The 20,307-nt window shown below is 41.6% G+C and overlaps 1 protein-coding gene and 1 pseudogene across 2 annotated transcripts in view; one reads left to right on the forward strand and one right to left on the reverse strand.

Annotated features, from left to right (window-relative positions):
* LOC309644460 (uncharacterized protein) overlaps nt 1-20,307 on the forward strand; it is a 377,358-nt gene that overhangs the window by 295,752 nt on the left and 61,299 nt on the right. Inside the window, exons 9-11 of the mRNA XM_082428192.1 lie at nt 8,665-8,774; nt 10,281-10,453; nt 15,580-15,664. Of these exons, the coding sequence (XP_082284318.1) occupies nt 8,665-8,774; nt 10,281-10,308 (138 nt within the window). The 3' untranslated portion in view covers nt 10,309-10,453; nt 15,580-15,664. The remainder of the gene's footprint in view (nt 1-8,664; nt 8,775-10,280; nt 10,454-15,579; nt 15,665-20,307) is intronic.
* LOC309637779 (eukaryotic translation initiation factor 4 gamma 2 pseudogene) lies at nt 315-4,083 on the reverse strand (annotated as a pseudogene). Its single transcript has 2 exons — nt 4,008-4,083; nt 315-3,878 (listed from the first exon to the last, which is right to left on the reverse strand). The product of its transcript is annotated as a eukaryotic translation initiation factor 4 gamma 2 pseudogene (transcript).

The raw sequence follows: 20,307 nt of genomic DNA on the forward strand, positions 1-20,307 counted from the left end.
AAGAAGTATTTACCCCCGGAAAATATGCTCTGCACTAAAACAGAGGTGAGTACAGATGCAAACAGAACAGAACACGTGAAGCTATAAAGCCTTGAGTTTTCAGGAAATTTATGTACAAAGTAATAAAGAACGACTACTACAATTACTTGATATAACAGGATATTCTTTATTGTCTCAAATTTTTTGTTATTTTTATTATGATTATTTCAGGTCAAGTGACCTATTTTTTTAAGAATAGAGAGAATGCTGTTTTGAAAAAAGAGGAGGCACTTTAAAACTTGTATTTTTTTCTCCATTCTTCTTTTCTTTTTTCCAAGTATCACAATGTTTATTGATAGATACAAGTATATAAAATCAGGGCATGAACATGACTTGATAAATTAAGTAGACTTAATTTCAATACTATAATAAGAGGGACCAATTCAAATTCTCACCATTTGTTTCACACCCACAAAGACCACTTCAAGGGCATTTACGATCTCTCAAAACTGATCAGTTTTGTGCAAGTAAACCCTGTTTCTTTTAAAAAGACTTGTGCACTTGCCCAGGCTCAAGGATATTAAAATCTAGCACATAAAGCCCATTACTAGAGGTAGAAATACAGGCAATATACTATTACAGCAACAACCATCAATTACAGTTAAGAATTTTTCTGTAACAACCAAATGGATAATCAAATATTGCAACAACTCAAGTATTACTGAGCAAAGTGCATTTCTACAGTATTCAGTGTTGCTATTCAGTTTTCTAACTTAAAACAGCCTATGATAACTGGCAGCAAAGAAGGTCCTTGCAATAGACTGCCTCTGCTTGAGAACTTATGATGTAATTATTGCATGCTGCTAATATACTATCTAAACATTAAAGATACTCCTAAAATATTTGATGGTAGACTATGATTAAGACATTACACTACAAAAAACCTTATGCAGAAGGAAATCCTCACTGACATGCTTCTGCTTTAAATATCGTGAAAACATTACAGCGAGATGAATTTTCGCGGTGGTTAGGTCAAATGCAGTTACATCATAGCAACAGTATGTTTTGCACAATTTATAGGCTTTGGCTGGTTCTTTTAGTCAGCTTCTTCTTCTGATTCTTCTTCTTCAGTAGTTTCTAGGCAGGTTAGCCACTGATTCACCTAGAACAAAGCCTTGCCTTTCCCTGGAAACTCTTGGGTTATATCTTCTTTCCAAGCCAAGAAAGCTTCTTCTTCAATAGACTCCATGTCATAGAAGTGAACAAAAAAGCGGAGTAACATGCCTTTAGGGAAGTTGCTATTGTAGCAGTGCACCTGAAGAGCATAGAGGGCACTGACTTGTAGATCAGCGTGATCATGAAGGAATTTCTGCATTACTGGCTTGAAGGAAAGAAGCAGTTGTTTTTCCTTCTCTAACTGTTCTTTGGAAGGAGCAGAGGAAGAATCTATTTCATCACTGGGTGGGTTTACTTCACTAGAAACGTACTGTAAGAAGCTAGTCATTAAGATGTTGACAAATCCTTTATCTACATGAAGTTTGGGAGAGATGTTATCTTTAATCCACTTATATATGGTTTGAGGAGATGGATCCAACTTTATTTGCTTTAACAGTTCCTTCTCCAGTTGGAGGAGTGGGAATAAGAAACTCAGTCCCTTTCCTCCCAAGATCTTCAATATGCGGTCCTTATTCTGGTCAATTTCTGGGAGCATTTTCTGCATATTGACCTTGCTTTGTTGGAAAAGCTCTGTTAACCATTCTCGAGCTTGTAATTTAGCTAATTGCTGAAGACAAAGTAAGAAGAGAGGAAAATGGGTGCCGCTTTCCAGTGGTTGAGCTAGTTCTGAAATGCTCACCAGCTCCGAAATGATAGCACGAGCTGAAAACTGTGCTAAATATGATTTCACCAAGGGGATGTCGACCTCCAGTTTGGGGCATTGGTCCAATACATTCAGGAAAGCCTGCATGAAGTTGTCACTTGTGGCCATCCCTTCCTGTTTGAGTAAACTGATCAAAGAACTTGCTTTTTCTTTATCTTCATCACTTCTGTCTAGTGCCAGGATGATTACTTTGCTTAACATCGCGGGGAGAAAGTGTTTAGGAGACCTCATCTCTCTTACACCACTGACAGCTTCGTTTGCATTTCCACTATATCTATTCGGTTACAACAGTTTCGGTTAATTTAAGCAGTTCTTCCTTTGAGGTGGTGGTGGCTTTTTACTGGTCTTGGCAGGCCTTTCCTGAATAAGTGGTGGATTAGTTTTGAGAGCAAGCTGAGGTGTCTGTCCCAGAGGTGGTGTCTGAGTGTGTGGTGGTTGTGCACTAGGGGGAATCACAGTTATCTGGGGCTGAAGCTGTGGCACTTGATTTTTATTCATTAGGAAAGACTGAGCAGGCCTCAGGCTAATCTCATCTGCATTAAGCTGTCCTTTCTTAGAAAACAGAGGTGGCATACCCTTCGACTGTCCTTGCAGCTGGGATAAGAGTCCCTGACTCTGGTTATGAGAGAGCTGGCTTAGCCCCTGGCTTTTCATAAACTTGCCTCCCATCTCCCCAAACTGTGATTGTGTGGGAGGCATGATGTGTGCCCCATGGCCATTGAAGAGTTGATTTGAACGATGACGCCCCATGGTGGGTGAAAATCTGTCCTGGATAACTCCTGGACCAGTACCGATTACGCTACCTGGCATTTGTCCAAACATATCAGCAAGTCCTCCAAGTGGGTCCCTATCCATTTTCATCCTGGGTGGCATGAAAGAAGTCACTTCTCATCCCTTGAGCCATAGGAGCAGGAATAAACACTCCTAGATCTTTTACTGCATCTTGACAGATTTGATTGATCGTCTTTGGTCCATTGTCAAGAAAAGTCTTGCGAGGAACCCAGTGGTGTTCTCTCAACTGTACGGTATCCTGCAGCAGGAAACGAATCCTTGCTGGCAATTCCTTAACATCAGGGAGCACATTCGGGCAAGTACTGATCCATTAAGGACTTGGCTCGTTCGTGGTCTAACCTAGGTCCCACTGTCCTCATTATCTGACAGAGGCACTCCAAATCCTCTCCCATATCTTCGAGTGGGACTCTCGTCTTTTTTTCCAAAAGTGTTTTGATGCACTTATGAAGGATAGATTCATGAATAAGATCAAGCTTTCCAGGTTCTCCAGTGAATTTGATGTTCCCCAACATCTTGATCTTAGCAATGGCTCTCTGTTCCTCCTCCTCAGGGAGGAGGGGATTTTCACGCTTATCATAGACATCAACATTTCCGGTTCGGTTTTCAAATTCATCTTGTAATTTGGAAAGGAGGAGGCGTCTGAATGTTGTGCTTTGCTTCTGTCCTGGCTGACCCTCTGCTGCTGGGCCATCAAAGTTTGGTGCATCTTCTGCCAATCGCAGACATAGCTGAACATACAGTGACCTATACTTTGGCTCTTCTAGGGCTTTGTCCACAATCAGCAGTATGACCCCTTTAAGGATGAGTTTAGACTGTACACCCACATTGAGGAGCTCAAGGCATAGCTTGTCAAACCTCTCAGGAGTAAGCTTATTTAGTATGCCTCTTACTCTCCTGAAGATTGCATCATGTCGTTCTTTTTCATTTGCGGAGTTGTTTGCTGCGGAGTTGTAATCTCTTCTAGTGCTTCGTGCAGGAATCCGTTTCTGAGCGTTTTGCCCTGGGGTTCTCCCCAGGAACTCGCTGTTGCCAGCAGTCTTGGGATAGTGCTGAGGTGCCCCCCTACTTCCTCCTCCGCCCGAAGAAGCACTGAAACGAGAAGCACCCTCTTCTGCAATCGCACTCTCCACTTGGGCGGCTTGACAACGAAGACTATTCAAAAGAATAATATTAATGGATGGGGTGGGGAGGGAAGGGGATGGAACAAATGAAAAACCTTCACCGAGAACTCAGCAGCTGCCACTGCAGCTGCCTCCTCAGGATCCGGTCGTTGGTCGTCGGGGACAGGGAAGGGAGGGGGAGGGGAACGGAAAACAAAAGAGGGGGAGGGAAGGGGGAGGAAGGAGTCGGGACTGGCCTGAAACTCTCAGCTCAAAAGAGTCGCTGCTGCAGTCACCACCTCCATAGAGCTCCCGCTCGCTGCTGGCCTCCATTCTTAATTTCTGAGAAATTTCCTTCAGAATTTAAACGTTTTTTTTAAGTTGTTTTTTTTTTTTTTTTTTTTTTTTTAAGTACAGTTACATATAGACGTAGAAAAAATCTCTGGGGATTTGTATGGCCCTCGGGGCTAAATTGAAAACACTGTTTTCTTGGACGAGTTCTTAAATACAAAGGGGAATTAAATTGCAGTATGGATTTTTTTCCTAAGGTAATGTTAATTCACTCATTCATCAAAGACCACAAAATTACTGTTTATTAAGTGCTCTGGATTCTGATAGGCCCTGTGGGAAATACAATCCAAATGTAGAGAATTCAAGGTTCATGGTCACTGCTGTCAATTTGCTGGCATTCAAGTGGGATGACAAGGTACACAACTGTGATAGGATTAGTATTAATACAAGGGGAGCAATGAAGTTATTCGTTGTGATGAAGTACTGGGTGGATTTTAGACAACTATAGGAACTTTGGAGAGAGATATATATGCCTGGAGGAGTAATAGTAGAGACAGTTTTTGTGGTAAGTGTGATATTTGAGTTGAGCAGTGACCAGAAGTAACCCTTGGGTAGCAGGCGAAGAACAGAGAGAACGTCCTGTGCAGGTGGGCTGTGTTAGCAGCGGCAGGAGAAAGTAACCCTCCACCCCCACCCTGCGATAGATTCTGGGGATGAGTAATAGCAGAGTTTGTGTGTAGGATGCATGGAGAGAAAGTTCTAAGGGAGAAACACATGATTGTTGATGCACCAAGAAGGACACATTTCATCTGCGTAGTATTAATGCTCAGAATGTTTAAACTGAGTCTAACTATCCAAATTGTAGCACATTCTAGAAAACCACTGTCCTGGACCTTTAAAAATGTCAACAACATGAATGACAAACAAGGCTGGGAAACTATCCCAGATTAAAGGAGGTTGAAGAGACATGACATGTGTGACCCTAGATTGTAGCCCAGAGAGGAAAAGTAAATTTAAAAAACAAAGGATGTTATTGGTATAATTGGGAAAATTTGAAAATGGACGTGTATTAGATAATGGCATCGTATTACTGTTATATTTCCTGAGTGACATAATTGTATTATTATATAGGAGAATGCCTTCATTCGTAGGAGATTTGCATTTAGGGATGAAGTGTTATGATATCTGCAAGTAATTCTCAAGTGGTCAAGAATATACTCGTGGGGGCTTCCCTGGTGGCGCAGCGGTTGAGAATCTGCCTGCCAATGCAGGGGACACGGGTTCGAGCCCTGGTCTGGGAAGATCCCACATGCCGCGGAGCAACTAGGCCCGTGAGCCACAACTACTGAGCCTGCGCATCTGGAGCTTGTGCTCCGCAACGAGAGGCCACGATAGTGAGAGGCCCGCGCACCGCGATGAAGAGTGGCCCCGCTCGCCACAACTAGAGAAAGCCCTCGCACAGAAACGAAGACCCAACACAGCCAAAAATAAATATAAATTTAAAAAAAAATGTTGAAGAATATACTCGTGCACACACACACACGCACACACAGACGAGAAACAAGTTCAGCAAAAGCTTAACATTGAGGAATCCAGACAAAGGGCATATGGGTGTTTCTCTTACTATTTTTGCAACTTTTCTGTAGATTTCAAAATTTTCAAAATAAAAAGGAAGGGGAAAATTAATTTTCTGTGAACATTTGGATGTTCATAATTTTTTTGTTTTACAACTTCTTTTATTTACGTGATACCATTGAACATGTTAGTAAATGACCTCAGGGCTATATCACTCAGTTTTTGGTGGTTATTTTTGTGGAAACATTTGCTTTATGATCATCATTAACACATTTTAATGTAGTGTGAGCACAATGTAATACTGAAAATGACTGGATAGCTATGTACCATTTTTCCCCCCTTGAGTGATAGACTCATGTGACACAGCAGGCTTTTCAAATGGTCCTAATCCTTACCACCGTTATAAAACAACTTCTTATAAGCATTTTACTTTTATTAGGTGTTCATGAAATAGTATCGATTGATTCGCTATGAAATAAATTATCAATACCTATTTTTTATGTATGTATTGTATGCCTATAACTTGACCAAGTGCCAATTCTTGCCTTCAGGGAATGTGTACAATTAATCATAATATATGCCTGGCCAGTTTACTCCAGGGCATGTCAGGCAATAGGGGATGATGATTTTCATGTGCCTCAGGGTTAATGAGAAAAGTGGTGTGATTTTTCTGATAACAGTGAGATTTGGAGAAACACACCTGGATGAATTGCATTGAGGCCAAAGATTTGGGCTGTTCCCAGGGAATCATGGCTTCCAGAAACTGCCAGCAATGGATAATTCTCCTTATTTAGGGCTGTACTGAGTGCCTTCCCCTTTAATCATTCCATCCGAAGAGCTTGGGCCATACCAGTTCTTTGGTAACGTGGTCTCTGCTGGCATCTGGAAGGAGTCACTTTTTAACAGGCTTTCCATCTGCTAAGATGATTAATGATACCTGCTCAAACGGCTAGAGCTGTTTTTCCTAGCGGAGTTTGTGGGCGTGTGCTGACTCATGCACCCTCTGACCTCATGTCCCCATTGTGATCTGGAGCATGCACGTCCAAGAGGACTGGTCAGGTGATTGCCAGGCTATACCCATGGAACAAAACACCAAGCTAAATGTTGCACAACCTAAAAACTTGGCTGTGGAAGTGCCACACTCCAAATTATAAAATCCATCCCTTTTTTTTTTAATGAGAATTATCAGTTCAGTTCATCTGGTTTTACCTTCCGTGGGGGGAAGTTAGTATTAAGCAAATTCATCTCCCCATTCAACAGGGTCCAAATAATGCAGCCACAAAATTAAAGCAACATGGGCACTATTGTAAACTGAAATCACGGTTCACTTTACAATGTAAACCTGATAACCAAAGATCAGAAGGTGGATATGGAGTTCATTTATTTAAAACGTTCTGAACCCTGATATCCCCTAAATTAGGATACAGAGAAATACAAAACAAAATGGTAAAACAACAACCACAAAACGCAATTGTGAGGAAAGATATCATAGGACGGGATTTCAGGAGCTGACTAACAGGTGGATCAAGTGTTCTGTTGACTGCAGAGCGCGTGGTGGACGAGACATGGCCAGGCTGTGGAGTGCCAGAGCTAGAATTGTAGCGAGTGCCTTCTAGTGTGCTTTGAGATCGAGTATCACACACCAAAGAAGAGACTAGACTTGGAAGGTTAGGAAAGGCAAGGTCTAAGGATGTAGAAGAATGATTTTAATCTACACAATATTATAAAAAATTATTAAAGGATTTAATTTCAGAATGAAGATACTGGGAACTTCAGGTTGAATAATTAAAACTGATTATTCCCAACTCGCTTTCCATACTTATTGGAAATTTATAATGAAAGGTATACACATATATTTTAAAAGGAATTCTACAAACCAAGTCTCCATTTCAATGTTAGATATTGGAAAAAGAATAGCAAATTAAATCCAAAGAATATAAAGGGAAGAAAATGATATGATACATTAAAGATGAATAGAACAGAAGAAACACACAATAAAAGAGATTAATAAAGTCAAACTTGCTAAATTGAAAAGATTAATAAAATTGCTGAACGCTTAGCAAATGTGTGTGATGGTGAAAGATTGAAAACCTCCGTCATATCAGAAACAACGCTAGGATGTGCTGTCACCACTTTGTGTCCTAGTATACTGGAGGCCCCAAGCAACGCAGTAAGAAAAAGACAACACTTTAATGTTAGCACAGTAGGAAATAGGCATTATTTGCATAAGATATAATCAAAAATTTGAGATTTTACACATAAATAGTATCAACTAATAAGAGAATTTAGCATGTGTGCTGATTATAGCCAGTGTACAGAAATCGTTGCATTTGTATATACCAATAACACAGGTAGAAATTAAACTTTAAAAACAAGATACTATTTAAGGCAATATAAATAATCCAAATACTTAACTCTAGGTGCAAGAACTCTATGTAGAACATTGTAAAATATTCTTTAGAGGAATTAAATACGATCTAAATACTATTGAATTCATGAATTGAAAGACTCAATCTTGTAAAGGTGATAATTTTAAGAAAATTGATTAATACTATTCCATCAAAACCCCAGCAGATGTTTGTTGTTTTGGGGCTCTGGTTTGTTAGCTTCAGTGTGTGTGTGTGTGTGTGTGTGTGTGTGTGTGTAAATTGAAAAAGCAGTTTTTCATTTTGAAGTTGGGAGTCGATTTTTCTACAAGTCTCACACTTTTTCCTAGTGTCTTGAACAAGGTGTAAACCCCAAGCACTGCACCAACAGCACCTAATGGTAAAATGGGCCCGTTTGTGTATCCCCAGGTCTCCATATGCCCAGGTGCAAGGTATGCTCACTGTGATACCACAGTGTGCTTCTGCTTCTATTCTAATGAGTCATTCACTGCTTAATTCTCTTCTAAGTTAAAAAGAAATCCATGCATGTGTCGTTGAGTGGTTTTGCTTTAAAGTTTATATAGGTCTGTGGTGGAAAATTGTGCTTATTAATTTTATGAAACTATTAAGTTAAAACAAATACATGATACTTTAACTGAAATTTGTGTTCTTACATATTAAGCATCATTATTCTACTCTCTTCATTGGTTGCTGCGACAGGAGAAACTGTTTGAAAAATAATGGCTTCTACCCACATTCAAAAAGCAGACCAAGAATCTACTGCTTTGTCTGGTAAGTACTGATTTTCCACCGTGTTTGTCTGCCCTCTAGTGGTTATAGAGCAAAGTCCAAAGAAAAATTCCACAGGTCAGAATCAGATGATTTAGTTTTGAGAAACTATTATTATTATTATTTTAGTTCAGCCTGGCTCTCAGTGTTAACGTATTACTACATTTAGAAATCTGGGACAGGTCAATAGCCTAGACATTGGCATACACTTGTACAGTGCTGTTACATATGGTGTTATCAAGTATGCAAGATTTTTAGTTCAATACTAAAAGACTAATATCAAAATAATTTATATGTTGGTAAAAAAATAACAGTGGAACCCAGTCAAAATGATAATTATAGATAAAAGTTTTGAACCCTTACACATGGTGCTAAGCACTTTCCATACATTATCTGATTTTATCTACACAGCAATTGTGGAAGCAGGTCACCATTTTAGTGACCTGCTTCCATAATTATAGATAAGGAAACTTGGGCTTAATGTGGCTAAGGTCAAATATATGACATCACTTATGTGTGGAATCTAAAAAATAAAACCAACGAGTGAATATAACAAAAAGGAAACAGACTCACAGGTATAGAGAACAAACTAGTGGCTACCAGTGGGGAGGGGGAAGATACAGGTAGGAGGTTAAGAGGTACAACTACTAGGTATAAAATAAGCTACAAGGATATACTGTACAACACAGGGAATGTAGCCCGTATTTTATAATAACTATAAATGGAATATACCCTTTAAAAATTGTGAATCACTATGTTGTACAACTATAATTTATAATATTGTACATCAACTATATATCAATTTTAAACGTTTTGAAAAGGTCAAATATAAGCAATAATAATAGCTAACATTTTTAAAGCAACTTTTAAGTGCCAGAAACTCTACTAAGCACTTTGTATGTCTGTATTAGGCCAGGTTCAGGGTAGGAAACAGAAGCCTCTCCAGAGATTTAAAGTGGAAGTGGGTAGAGACAGGGAGTGCAGCCCTTACAGTCAGGGAAGGGCCAGGGAAGCAGGTTATGGGGTGGCTGGGATGCCCGCCGAGATGACACAGGCACAAGGAGCTGCCACCTCTGAGCTTGGCCCCGACATAAGACCACAGGTCTCACAAGACTGAAGAATCCGGACAGGACTGGTACTCTGCTGCGGGAAACCCCCCAGTTCTGACCCCTTGCTTGCCAGCAGAGACGGCTGCGCTGCAGGGACACGGCCTCTCGCTCCCGTCCAGCTTCTGCCTCTGGGGGACAGAGCACAGCTCACACACAGAGCCCTTGCTGCCAGGGAGTTGGCTTCCCTTCCGGCTGCGGTGGACCAGGAGGGAGCATGGGAAGGGGTGGGGGTGGACATGGGGGCAACTGAGCACATCACACACAACGTCTTGTCCGTCCAGACCCCACAGAGGCACGTATTTTTGTTTCTGCATTTTGGAGATGAGGAGAAGAGGCACCAGCAGGTGACATCATACACTGGAGCATCGGGGTAGGAAGCTGCGCCTCTTTTCTTCCAAAGCACAGCACGTCCCACTCTCTTGATGTGACCGCACGATGTCAGCATTCATTCCAGGTTAGAATAACGTGGAAACGGCGCCCCCTACACACACGTCTGTCTTCATGTTTCATCAGGAGGAGACCCAGATTCAAAGAGAAGTGAATTGAAGATGGTGCTCTCCTGTGGTCTCCTGAGTGAGTTGGCTGCCTGGGCTTGGCATAAAAAGACGTAAAATCAAAATGCAGCTCTCCTGCTCATGTTCTTGCGGGAAAACAAATATGTTCCCTAATACTTGTAAGACTGCCAGGCACAGGGAGCTCGTGGTGTTGCTGGCGCTGGAATGTGTGTGCGGTTGGCATATTTGGAGGAATCGAGGGGTGTTACACGTACTCGGAGCAGAGGACGTGGGGTGCTGTTCTTGTCTGTCCAGCCGGGCTCGCCGGGCTGTGCCTCCACTCCACGTGCTTTCCAGACGCGTCCTCAGCTCCAGAGGCGGATGTGGAGCCGCATCAGGCCAGTCTGACCGCTCACCTCAGGAATGAGCACTTTGGTAGAGGACCCAGCGGGACTGAAAATAGAGCTGCAACGTTGTATGGTAACGTTCGAGGCAGTCATTTCCTGACCGCTTTGAGTAATGCTGGTGATTCCTGTGGAGATTCCTGCGGGGGCGAGGGGGGGGTCCTGATTCTTGTCTCTTCTGAGGCACAGTGGTTCATATATATATGTATGTATATATGTATATATACGTGTGTGTATATATGTATGTGTGTATATGTATATATACGTGTATATATGTGTATATACGTGTGTATATATGTATGTGTATATATACATGCATATATGTATATATGTGTATACGTGTATATATGTGTACATGTATATACGTGTGGGTATATGTATATATATGTGTGTATATATGTATGTGTGTATATATGTGTGTATATGTATATACGTGTGTGTATATATGTATATGTGTGTATATGTGTATATGTATATACGTGTGGGTATATATGTATATATACGTGGGTATATATATGTATGTGTGTATATATGTATTATACGTGTGTATATGTGTATACGTGTGTATATATGTATGTGTATATATGTATATGTGTATATGTATATACTGTGGGTATATATGTATATGTGTGTATATACGTATTTGTGTATATATATACGTATATCTATATGTGTATATATATGTGTGTGTATATAGGTATATATAGGTTTATATGTGTGTATATATGTGTGTGTACATATGTATGTGTGTGTATATGTATGTGTACATATATGTGTATGTATGTGTGTGTACATGTGTATACACATATTTTTGCAAGGCTGGTTGAAAACAGTGGCTTTTGTCCTCATCCAAGAGTGTATTAAAAGCACTTGGGGAGGGCTTCCCTGGTGGTGCAGTAGTTGAGAATCTGCCTGCCAATGCAGGGGACACGGGTTCGAGCCCTGGTCTGGGAAGATCCCACATGCCGCGGAGCAACTAGGCCCGTGAGCCACAATTACTGAGCCTGCGCATCTGGAGCTTGTGCTCCGCAACAAGAGAGGCCGTGACAGTGAGAGGCCCGCGTACCGCGATGAAGAGCGGCCCCCGCTTGCCGCAGCTAGAGAAAGCCCTTGCACAGAAACGAAGACCCAACACAGCCAAAAATAAATATAAATAAATAAAAATTAAAAATAAAATAAAATAAAAGCACTTGGGGAGCTTCTAAAAACCTCCTAAGCTAATGCTGCACCCCGGCGGTTGTAATTTAATGCATCTGAATGAACAGAGTGGGGCTCAGAAGTGCACGTTTCGAAAATTCTCTGGCGTGAGTCTAAGCTCACCTTCGTTGTGAATCATTAACCTAAAATGGATAGCGCTGTGATCTCTTCAGGAGAAACTGAAGACAGAGGCTCGGAGTTGTAATGACAACTTGAATAAGATTAAGTCATGAGCTAGCAATGTCACAGTTTCCTGGATTAGAAATAGCTTGTTTGAATTTTAGGAGCTAGAGATTTAAAAGTGCCAGAATCTGAGCTTCTCTGGTGGCGCAGTGGTTGAGAATCTGCCTGCCAATGCAGGGGACATGGGTTCGAGCCCTGGTCTGGGAAGATCCCACATGCCGCGGAGCAACTCGGCCGGTGAGCCACAATTACTGAGCCTGCGCGTCTGGAGCCTGTGCTCCGCAACAAGAGAGGCCGCGACGGTGAGAGGCCCGCGCACCGCGATGAAGAGTGGCCCCCGCTTGCCACAACTAGAGAGGGCCCTCGCACAGAGGCGAAGACCCAACACAGCCAAAAATAAAAAAATAAGATAAAATAAAAGTGTCAGAATCAAGGATGTAATATTTGTAGGGAAATTAATTGTGGCCTTTTTGAAAGGTGCCTGGCATTTTTTTAAAAGGGAGTGCATATAAAAGATCTAAAGTGCCCTCAAGTGGCTAAACTCTAAATTACATTTTAGTGAAAAGATTTATTTGAAAAAGGTGAATAGAGAGGAGAGAATTCTTTGGAGTCCAGGATTTTCAATTCACAATATTAGAAGCTGCGATTTGAAAAGGAGATGTGGATGCCATGAGATGTGTCTTTTAGCTGAAATTTCCTCCCAAAATTGGTGGTGAATTATTTCCATCCCTAAACCTCAGGTGCACTAGGGATGTATATCAGCTTAGGAGGTCCATATTTCACTTGCAGTTTTGTTTTCTTATTGTAACCTGGACTGGCCTCCTTAGACTCACTTCCCATTGAAATGCACCAGGATTATATCGTCTGGGTTGACACAGACGAATAATCACATATTTTTGTAAGCCTTTGTTTATAATGAGGATTATGCATTTATTTATCCAACAAATATTAATTTAGGAGCTATTCTGTGCCAGCATTGCTCTGGGCATTGGGATTACAGTGGTCAACTAGACAGACAGTATCTCCATCCTCAGGGATGTGTGTGAGGTGTGTGCAGAGAAGACAAACAAGACCCAAATCGCACCCAGCGCAACTCACCATCACCCCTTCATAGGAAACGCCATCCATGCAGATCATCTGATGTGCTTTGAGGGGACTAAACATGGAGGTGGGATGGAATCTCGTGGGTGTGCTGGCAGCTTTAGGTAGGATGGTCAGGGATGGACTGAGGTGAGATATGAAAGAAGTCAGCTGTATGCAAAAAAGGGGAAGAACAATCAGGTAGAGAAAGAGCAGGAGGGGAACAGCCAAGCGTGTTTACGGGAAGAGGACAGAAAGCAGAAAAGCCAACGCGCAGGGAGGAAAGGAGCAAATGGACCAAGAGGAGGCAGCTGCCAACCAGACCTCGACCGCTGTACTGTATTCCAAGCTAGTGAGCCAGCCACTGAAGGTTTTTTTTTTTTTTTTAATTATTTTATTTATTTATTTTTGGCTGTGTTGGGTCTTCGTTTCTGTGCGAGGGCTTTCTCTAGTTGCGGCAAGCGGTGGCCACTCTTCATCGCGGTGCGCGGGCCTCTCACCATCGCGGCCTCTCTTGTTGCAGAGCACAGGCTCCAGACGCGCAGGCTCAGTAATTGTGGCTCACCGGCCGAGTTGCTCCGCGGCATGTGGGATCTTCCCAGACCAGGGCTCGAACCCATGTCCCCTGCATTGGCAGGCAGATTCTCCACCACTGCGCCACCAGGGAAGCCCCATTTCTCTCTTTTATTAGCATATCAGTTATACTTCTTTAACTTTGTAATGGTTGCCCTAGAGTTCTCGAGATAACGTTTATAATTAATCCAAGTCCATGTTGGAAAAGCACCACACCACAGACAGTGTGAGTACCTTATAGTAACAAAATAATCCTAATTCCTCCCTCCTGTCCTTTGTAGCATTACTTACTTTCATTTTGTTTATACATAAGCATCCTTAAGCACATATGTACTTAAGATACATACATTAGCATATGTAACCAAATACATTGTTGCTGTTATTTTCAACATACTGTTATCCGATAGATCAATTAAGAATAAGAGAAATAAAATAAAAGTTTTTATTTTACCTTCACTAATTCTTTCTCTGATGCTCTTCCTTTCTTTATGTAGATCCCAGTTTCTGACCTATATTAATTTCCTTCCCTATAAGACTTTTTTTTGACATTTCTTGGAAGGAGGGTCTACTGGCAACAAATTCCCTCAATTTTGGTTTGTCTGAGAAAGTCTTTATTTCTCCTTCACTTTTGAAGGATAACTTCACAGGGAACAGAATTCTAGGTTGGAGGCTTTTTTCTCTCAATACTTTCAGTATTTCACTCCACTTTGTTCCTGCTCACATGGTTTCTGAGGAGATGTTGGATGTAATCTGTATCTTTGTTCCTCTGTAGGTAAAGTTTTATTTTCCTCTGGCTTCTTTCAAGATTTTTTCTTTATCTTTGATTTTCGATAGTTTGAAGATGTTACGCCTACATACAGATTGTGTTGGTGTTTATCCTGGTGTTCTCTGAGCTTCCTGGATCTGTGTTTTGGTGTCTGACTTTAATTTGGGGAAATTCTTAGTCACTATTTTTTCCAATATTTTTTCTGTTCCTTTCTCTCTTCCGTCTCCTTCTGGTATTCCCATTACATATATGTTACATGTTTTGTGGTTGTCCCACAGTCCTTGGATAGTCTGTTCTGTTTTCTTCAGTCTCTTTACTTTTCTCTTTTTGGAGGTTTCTGTTGACATATACGCAAGCTCAGAGAGTCTTTCCTCACCTGTGTCTGTTTACTAACAAGCCTTTGTGAGGCGTTCTTCGTTTCTGTTGCAGTGCTTTTTATCTCTAGCATTTCTTTTCCTTTCTTTCTTATGATTTCCATCTCTCTGCTGATATTGCCCATCTGCTCTTGCATGCTGTCTGCTTTACCCATTAGAGCCCTCAGCGTATTAATCACAGTTGTTTTAAATCCCCTGTCTGATAATTCTAACATCCCTGCCATGTCTGGTTCTGATGCTGGCTCCTTCTCTTCAAATTGTGTTTTTTGCCTTTTGGTAGGCCTTGTAATTTTTCTTGATAGTGGGACATGATGTACCAGGTGAAAGAACTGCTGTAAATTGGCCTTAGTACGTTGGTGGTGAGGTGGGAGGGGAAGCCTTCTATAGTCCTGTGATTAGGTCTCCGAATTTAGGGAGCCGAGGCCTCTGGGCTATGAGCTTCACACGTGTTTCTCAGTTTTCTCTCCCGTCTTAGGTGGGGCAGGATGGCTAGAGCGGGCTGCAGTTGGCTATTTCCCTTTCCCCCAGTCAGTTAGGCTCTGATAATCCCCCAGCAGGCTAGGCTCTGGTTAACGAGTTTCCCCTGAGGGCAGCCTTGTTAAGAAGCGAGTGCTTTGGTGTATTTCAGAAGGTTCCTTTTCCCCTCCCGCTGCCGGAGCCCAAGGAGATTTTTCTCTGATATTTACCGTGGAAGCCTTGTCAAGATCCTGGAGGTAAGTGGCACAAAACTATGGGGGACCTGCTATGACTGTGTTTACCTGCCGTGTTTAACTCTCAGTGTTGTCCACGCTGAGTCTCCAGCAATTCATTAATTACAGTGCGGGGTTCCCCGCCCCCCAGCATTAGTTCCCATAGCTGTTTCTGCTCCAGTAAACCACAGCTCCCTGTATTTGACTGTCTGTCTCTCCAGTCTTGGGGACAGCAGTTTGCCCTGTGTCCTCATGTCTCTCATGGATCCAAGAAGAGCTGTTGATTCTTCCGTCTGTTCAGCTTTTTACTTGTTGTTGGGAGGGAGTGGCAACTTCCAGACTCCTTACATGAGGAACCAGAAACCAGAAATCTCCCCTTTTCCTCTAATATTAAGCTCTGAATAAAAATCCATTCATTTACAAACAGAAATTTAAAATGTATCACAGTCATATATCACCTATACTTTGAGTATCAGATTTAGGAACTCCCAAACTGCCTAATATAATATAGCATCTTCCAAATAGAAGGCATTTGACAAATACTTGTTGAATGAGTACATAAATGTATGAACTTCATTTACTATGACCATTTATTATTTATTTATCTTGAAATGAGGAATTAAGTATCTTTAAAAAATTTTTTAATTGAAATATAGTTGACATACAATATTGTATTGGTTTCAGGTGTACTGCATAATGATTTGACATTTGCATACATTATGAAATTACCACCACAGTAATTTGCATCTGTCTCCATGCAAACTTATTACAATATTCATTTATTATTAAATTTAAAAGAAATCCAGTTCATTTGCACTATTTAAAGAGTTTGAATCATCTACCTGTTCTGTCTATTATTATATTGGAATAGTAGAAATGGTTTTACTGTTAGAATAGATTCTGGTGGTCAGGAAACAGCATTTGCCCTTCCCCAGACTAATTAAGAAACGTTTTAAAATTAAAAATGTATTTAATTATATAGTGAATATTCAACTCCTCGAGGTCTTGTTTATATATATATATATTTTTTTATTAAAGTATAGTTGATTTACAGTGTTGTGTTAGTTTCTCATGTACAGCAAAGTGATTCAGTTATATATATTCTTTTTCATATTCTTTTCTATGCTGGTTTATTACAGGATATTGAATATAGTTCCCTGTACTATATAGTAGGACCTAGTTGTTTATTTTACAGCAGTTTGTATCTGCTAATCCCAAACTCCTAATTTATCCCTTCCCCACCCCCTTTCCCCTTTGATAACCATAAGTTTGTTTTCTATATCTGTGAGCCTGTGCCTGTTTTGTAAATGAGTTCATTTGTATCATATTTTAGAGTCCACATAGAAGTGATATCATATGGTATTTGTCTTTCTCTGTCTGACATACTTCACTTAGTATGATAATCTCTAGGTCCATCCATGGTGCTGCAAATGGCATTATTTCGTTCTTTTTATGGCTGAGGAATATTCCATTGTATATATGTGCCACATCTTCTTTATCCATTCCTCTGTCGATGGACATTTAGGTTGCTTCCATGTCTTGGCTATTGTAAATAGTGCTACTATGAACATTGGGGTGCACGTATCTTCTCAAATTAGAATCAGATCTTGTTTTTAAATCCATGGTAGAGCCCAGCAGAGTGATCTGCACATAGTAAGTACTCAACAAATATTTGTTGAATTTAATTAGACTTTCAAGAAAACCTGTCTTCATTAAACTTAGCAAAGAAAGCTACACATATTTGTTTCATTTCAGGAAATCCAGGAGGGCCCAATCACCCCAAATCATTTTCAGAAGGAGACCAATAGTATCTGAAATGCCACTTTAGAAAATCACTTCTTTACTCATCAAATCTAGCTGAAATGTTTAGTATGTACCAGCCGCACTGCTAGGTGCTGGGAACACTAGGCCACAGTCTGGTGCAGAGAGTCAGGCGTGCGAATAACATCACCTATTTTGTTGTCTTTACTTTTTGACAAATGATCTTCATCTGCCTTTTGTGTAGTGTGCGCCTCTCTGCGTCCTGCTCCTTTTCTAAGTGTTTTCTTATTATTCTTAGTATCGTGCATCTTGGAAAGGTGAGCAGTTCTGAAAGAGAGTTGGGTGAGGTATCAGAGGAAAGGGTGGGCCTGCAGGTTTTGAAGATGAGCCAGTTTCCCCACACCCTCCCGTGTTCTGGGGTTACAAGAAGGTCCCCCCGGGGCTCTGTGAAGTCTAGAATGTCTCTGATTCGGTACGAGGTGGGGGATGTGCGTACCTCTACGTGCACGAGTGTGTGTTTGTCCACACGTGCACACACAGGCGTGCTGAGATCTTTTTTCCTCCTCCAGTGGGCAAGATCAGCACCTGCAGGGCTGCTTGCTACCGTATTTTATTCTCTGTGCTCTCATTCCCATGGCAGACAGCTTTTTTATATATTTCCTCTTTCAGTTCCACCTTCCTGGAGCCACTTCTTTGCACCACAAAGGCATCTTGGAGGCTCCCGCTGCCCGACCCCCATGGGAATCTTGCTATTCTAACCAGAGACCACTGTTTGCCCCTGAACGTGGGCTGTAGCTATGGTGAACTCAGCACGCCACATACACTGCCTGGGTTCTGCTGAGATCCTGGTCAAACTTTCAAGGCCCTGGTCTAACTATCATTGCCCTTTGGAACTCTTTTCTATGTATTTTCATCCAGAGTTATGGACTTTCATCAGTTTTTATTGAAGATGAGGTGGTCTTTTCTGTTTTTCTCCTTATTATTGTTGGATAGTTTCTAAGAAAGAGAGGGACAGAGAATCTTTTGCTCTGCCTTCTTTTCCCAGAATTCTCTCAGAAGGCTTAAAAAGTAGTTGTAGTGGGAGTGAAGAAGAGAAAGATGGAAGGCTAAAAATTGTTGGTGATAGAAAATCAGAGTTGAAGATTTAAGAAGTGAAGTGTTAGATGGTGACATGTTCAAATATGCTCTTAAGTATCCGAGGTCGAGCGGAGATGAAGTATGGAGCTGAGGTAAGACACTGTCAGGCCGGGGTCTTGATTCCAACATCCATGTGAAAATTGATGGATAATTGCAGTAACTGGCAGTGAGGAGAAGGCTGTGGATCCCATAGCAAAGTTCTCAGAGCACGTGCGTTCATTGAAAGCTATGGGTAAGAGAGTAAGAAGGCAAAGTTTTTATGCTGTGTCTTAAATGAGAGAAGTTGCATCCCATAACAGTTGAAGAGAAAAATCATTAAGTGCAAGAAGTAGGGGCAGGCCTGGTAGGCAGTGTCTGCAGGCATCAGCCGGAGCTGGGGGTCTGGAGGACTTGGGGGGGTGGTAACGGATCACTGGAGGTGGAGCTCTGTGTCAGGAGAGATGGCTTCTGCTTTCACATAAATCACAGCACCTTTGCCAGCATCGGGTCTCATGCCTTCCTAGGCATTTTTCATGATACACAGAAACTCTGATAAAATCTGTGCTGGAATTTCTGATTTCATTAAATTTTCACAGTTGTATTTTCCCTACTTCTTAATTAATATAGAGTAGAAAGAAAAATACTATTAAAAAATGTATGGTAGCTGCTTTTTCTTTCTGATGGAATTGCTTAAATTATCTCTGGGGTAGATGGTTCTTTTGTTGGTGAAAACACTGAGATGGGCTCTGATGGCATTTTTGCTTGAGAAACACAATGCTGTCGGTCTCATTTGGATGCAGTCAGTGGGAGAAGGACAGGCGTGGACTGTTTGACAAGATAGAGTGAGAGGAATTTTGAGTTATGGTGAGTCAACCAGAGGAGATCATCTAAGTGACAGTCAAACGAGGAGGAAGGAGGGCCTCATGAATGTGATGGAAGGCAGGGGACTTGTGGGTGAGTATGGACACTGAAGAGTATTTCCACAGCAGAGGAGTGATAACAAATATCTAGAAACAGCGATGTCCTCCACTGAATTTGCACTAATTCCTTTCCATTTTATACCTTTATGTGGTTACTGTCAAGTTTCCATTGAATGCTTTTTTGGCTCAAAATAGCCTAGTGTTATTTATAATTTGGGGAAAGAAAGAAAGAGTTTCGGTTAGGACTGGTCATTACTCTGTGTGGCAGAAAACTTGAAAGAGCTTGGCTTAAATATGATGGGAAATTTATTTATCCTGTAAAGAATTCTAGGGGAGGGCCATCCAAGGCAGGAGTGCCAGCCCCAGGGTCATCAGGAACCCACAGCCCTTCCTGTTCTCCATTCAGCCACCTGAGGGTACGGTTCTCATCCAGCAGTTCCCTGTGGTCACTACAGCAGGCATCAGATCCCATCCTACCGGGGGTAGGATGGGGAAAGGGAGGAAGAAGGGCATGTTTCCTCTTTTCCGAAGAGGCTTCCTGGAAGTTGCACAGAACTCCTCCATTTCCACAGATCTTTTTACGCATCTCACTCACCACTACTTAGAGACAAGGGAGACTGGGAAACCAAGACTCCTAGCTGACTGCAAGCTGTCTAGCTGAAAATTAGTATTCTTTATTTTGAGAGACAAGGTGAGCACATGTATTTGGAAGGAGACAGGTACTGGTGTTTCTGCCGCAGAAACATGAAATCCAGCAGGAGGGGCAGGAGGGGCAGGCGGGCCAGCTGAGGACCACGGCTGGGTGACCTGGCAGCGTGGAGATCCAAGCTGTGACGTGGGCTGACTCAGAAAAGTAGCGCCTCTCCATCC

The sequence above is a fragment of the Balaenoptera physalus genome (genome assembly GCF_965194825.1).
Source record: "Balaenoptera physalus genome assembly, chromosome: 1".
Lineage (NCBI taxonomy): Eukaryota > Metazoa > Chordata > Mammalia > Artiodactyla > Balaenopteridae > Balaenoptera > Balaenoptera physalus.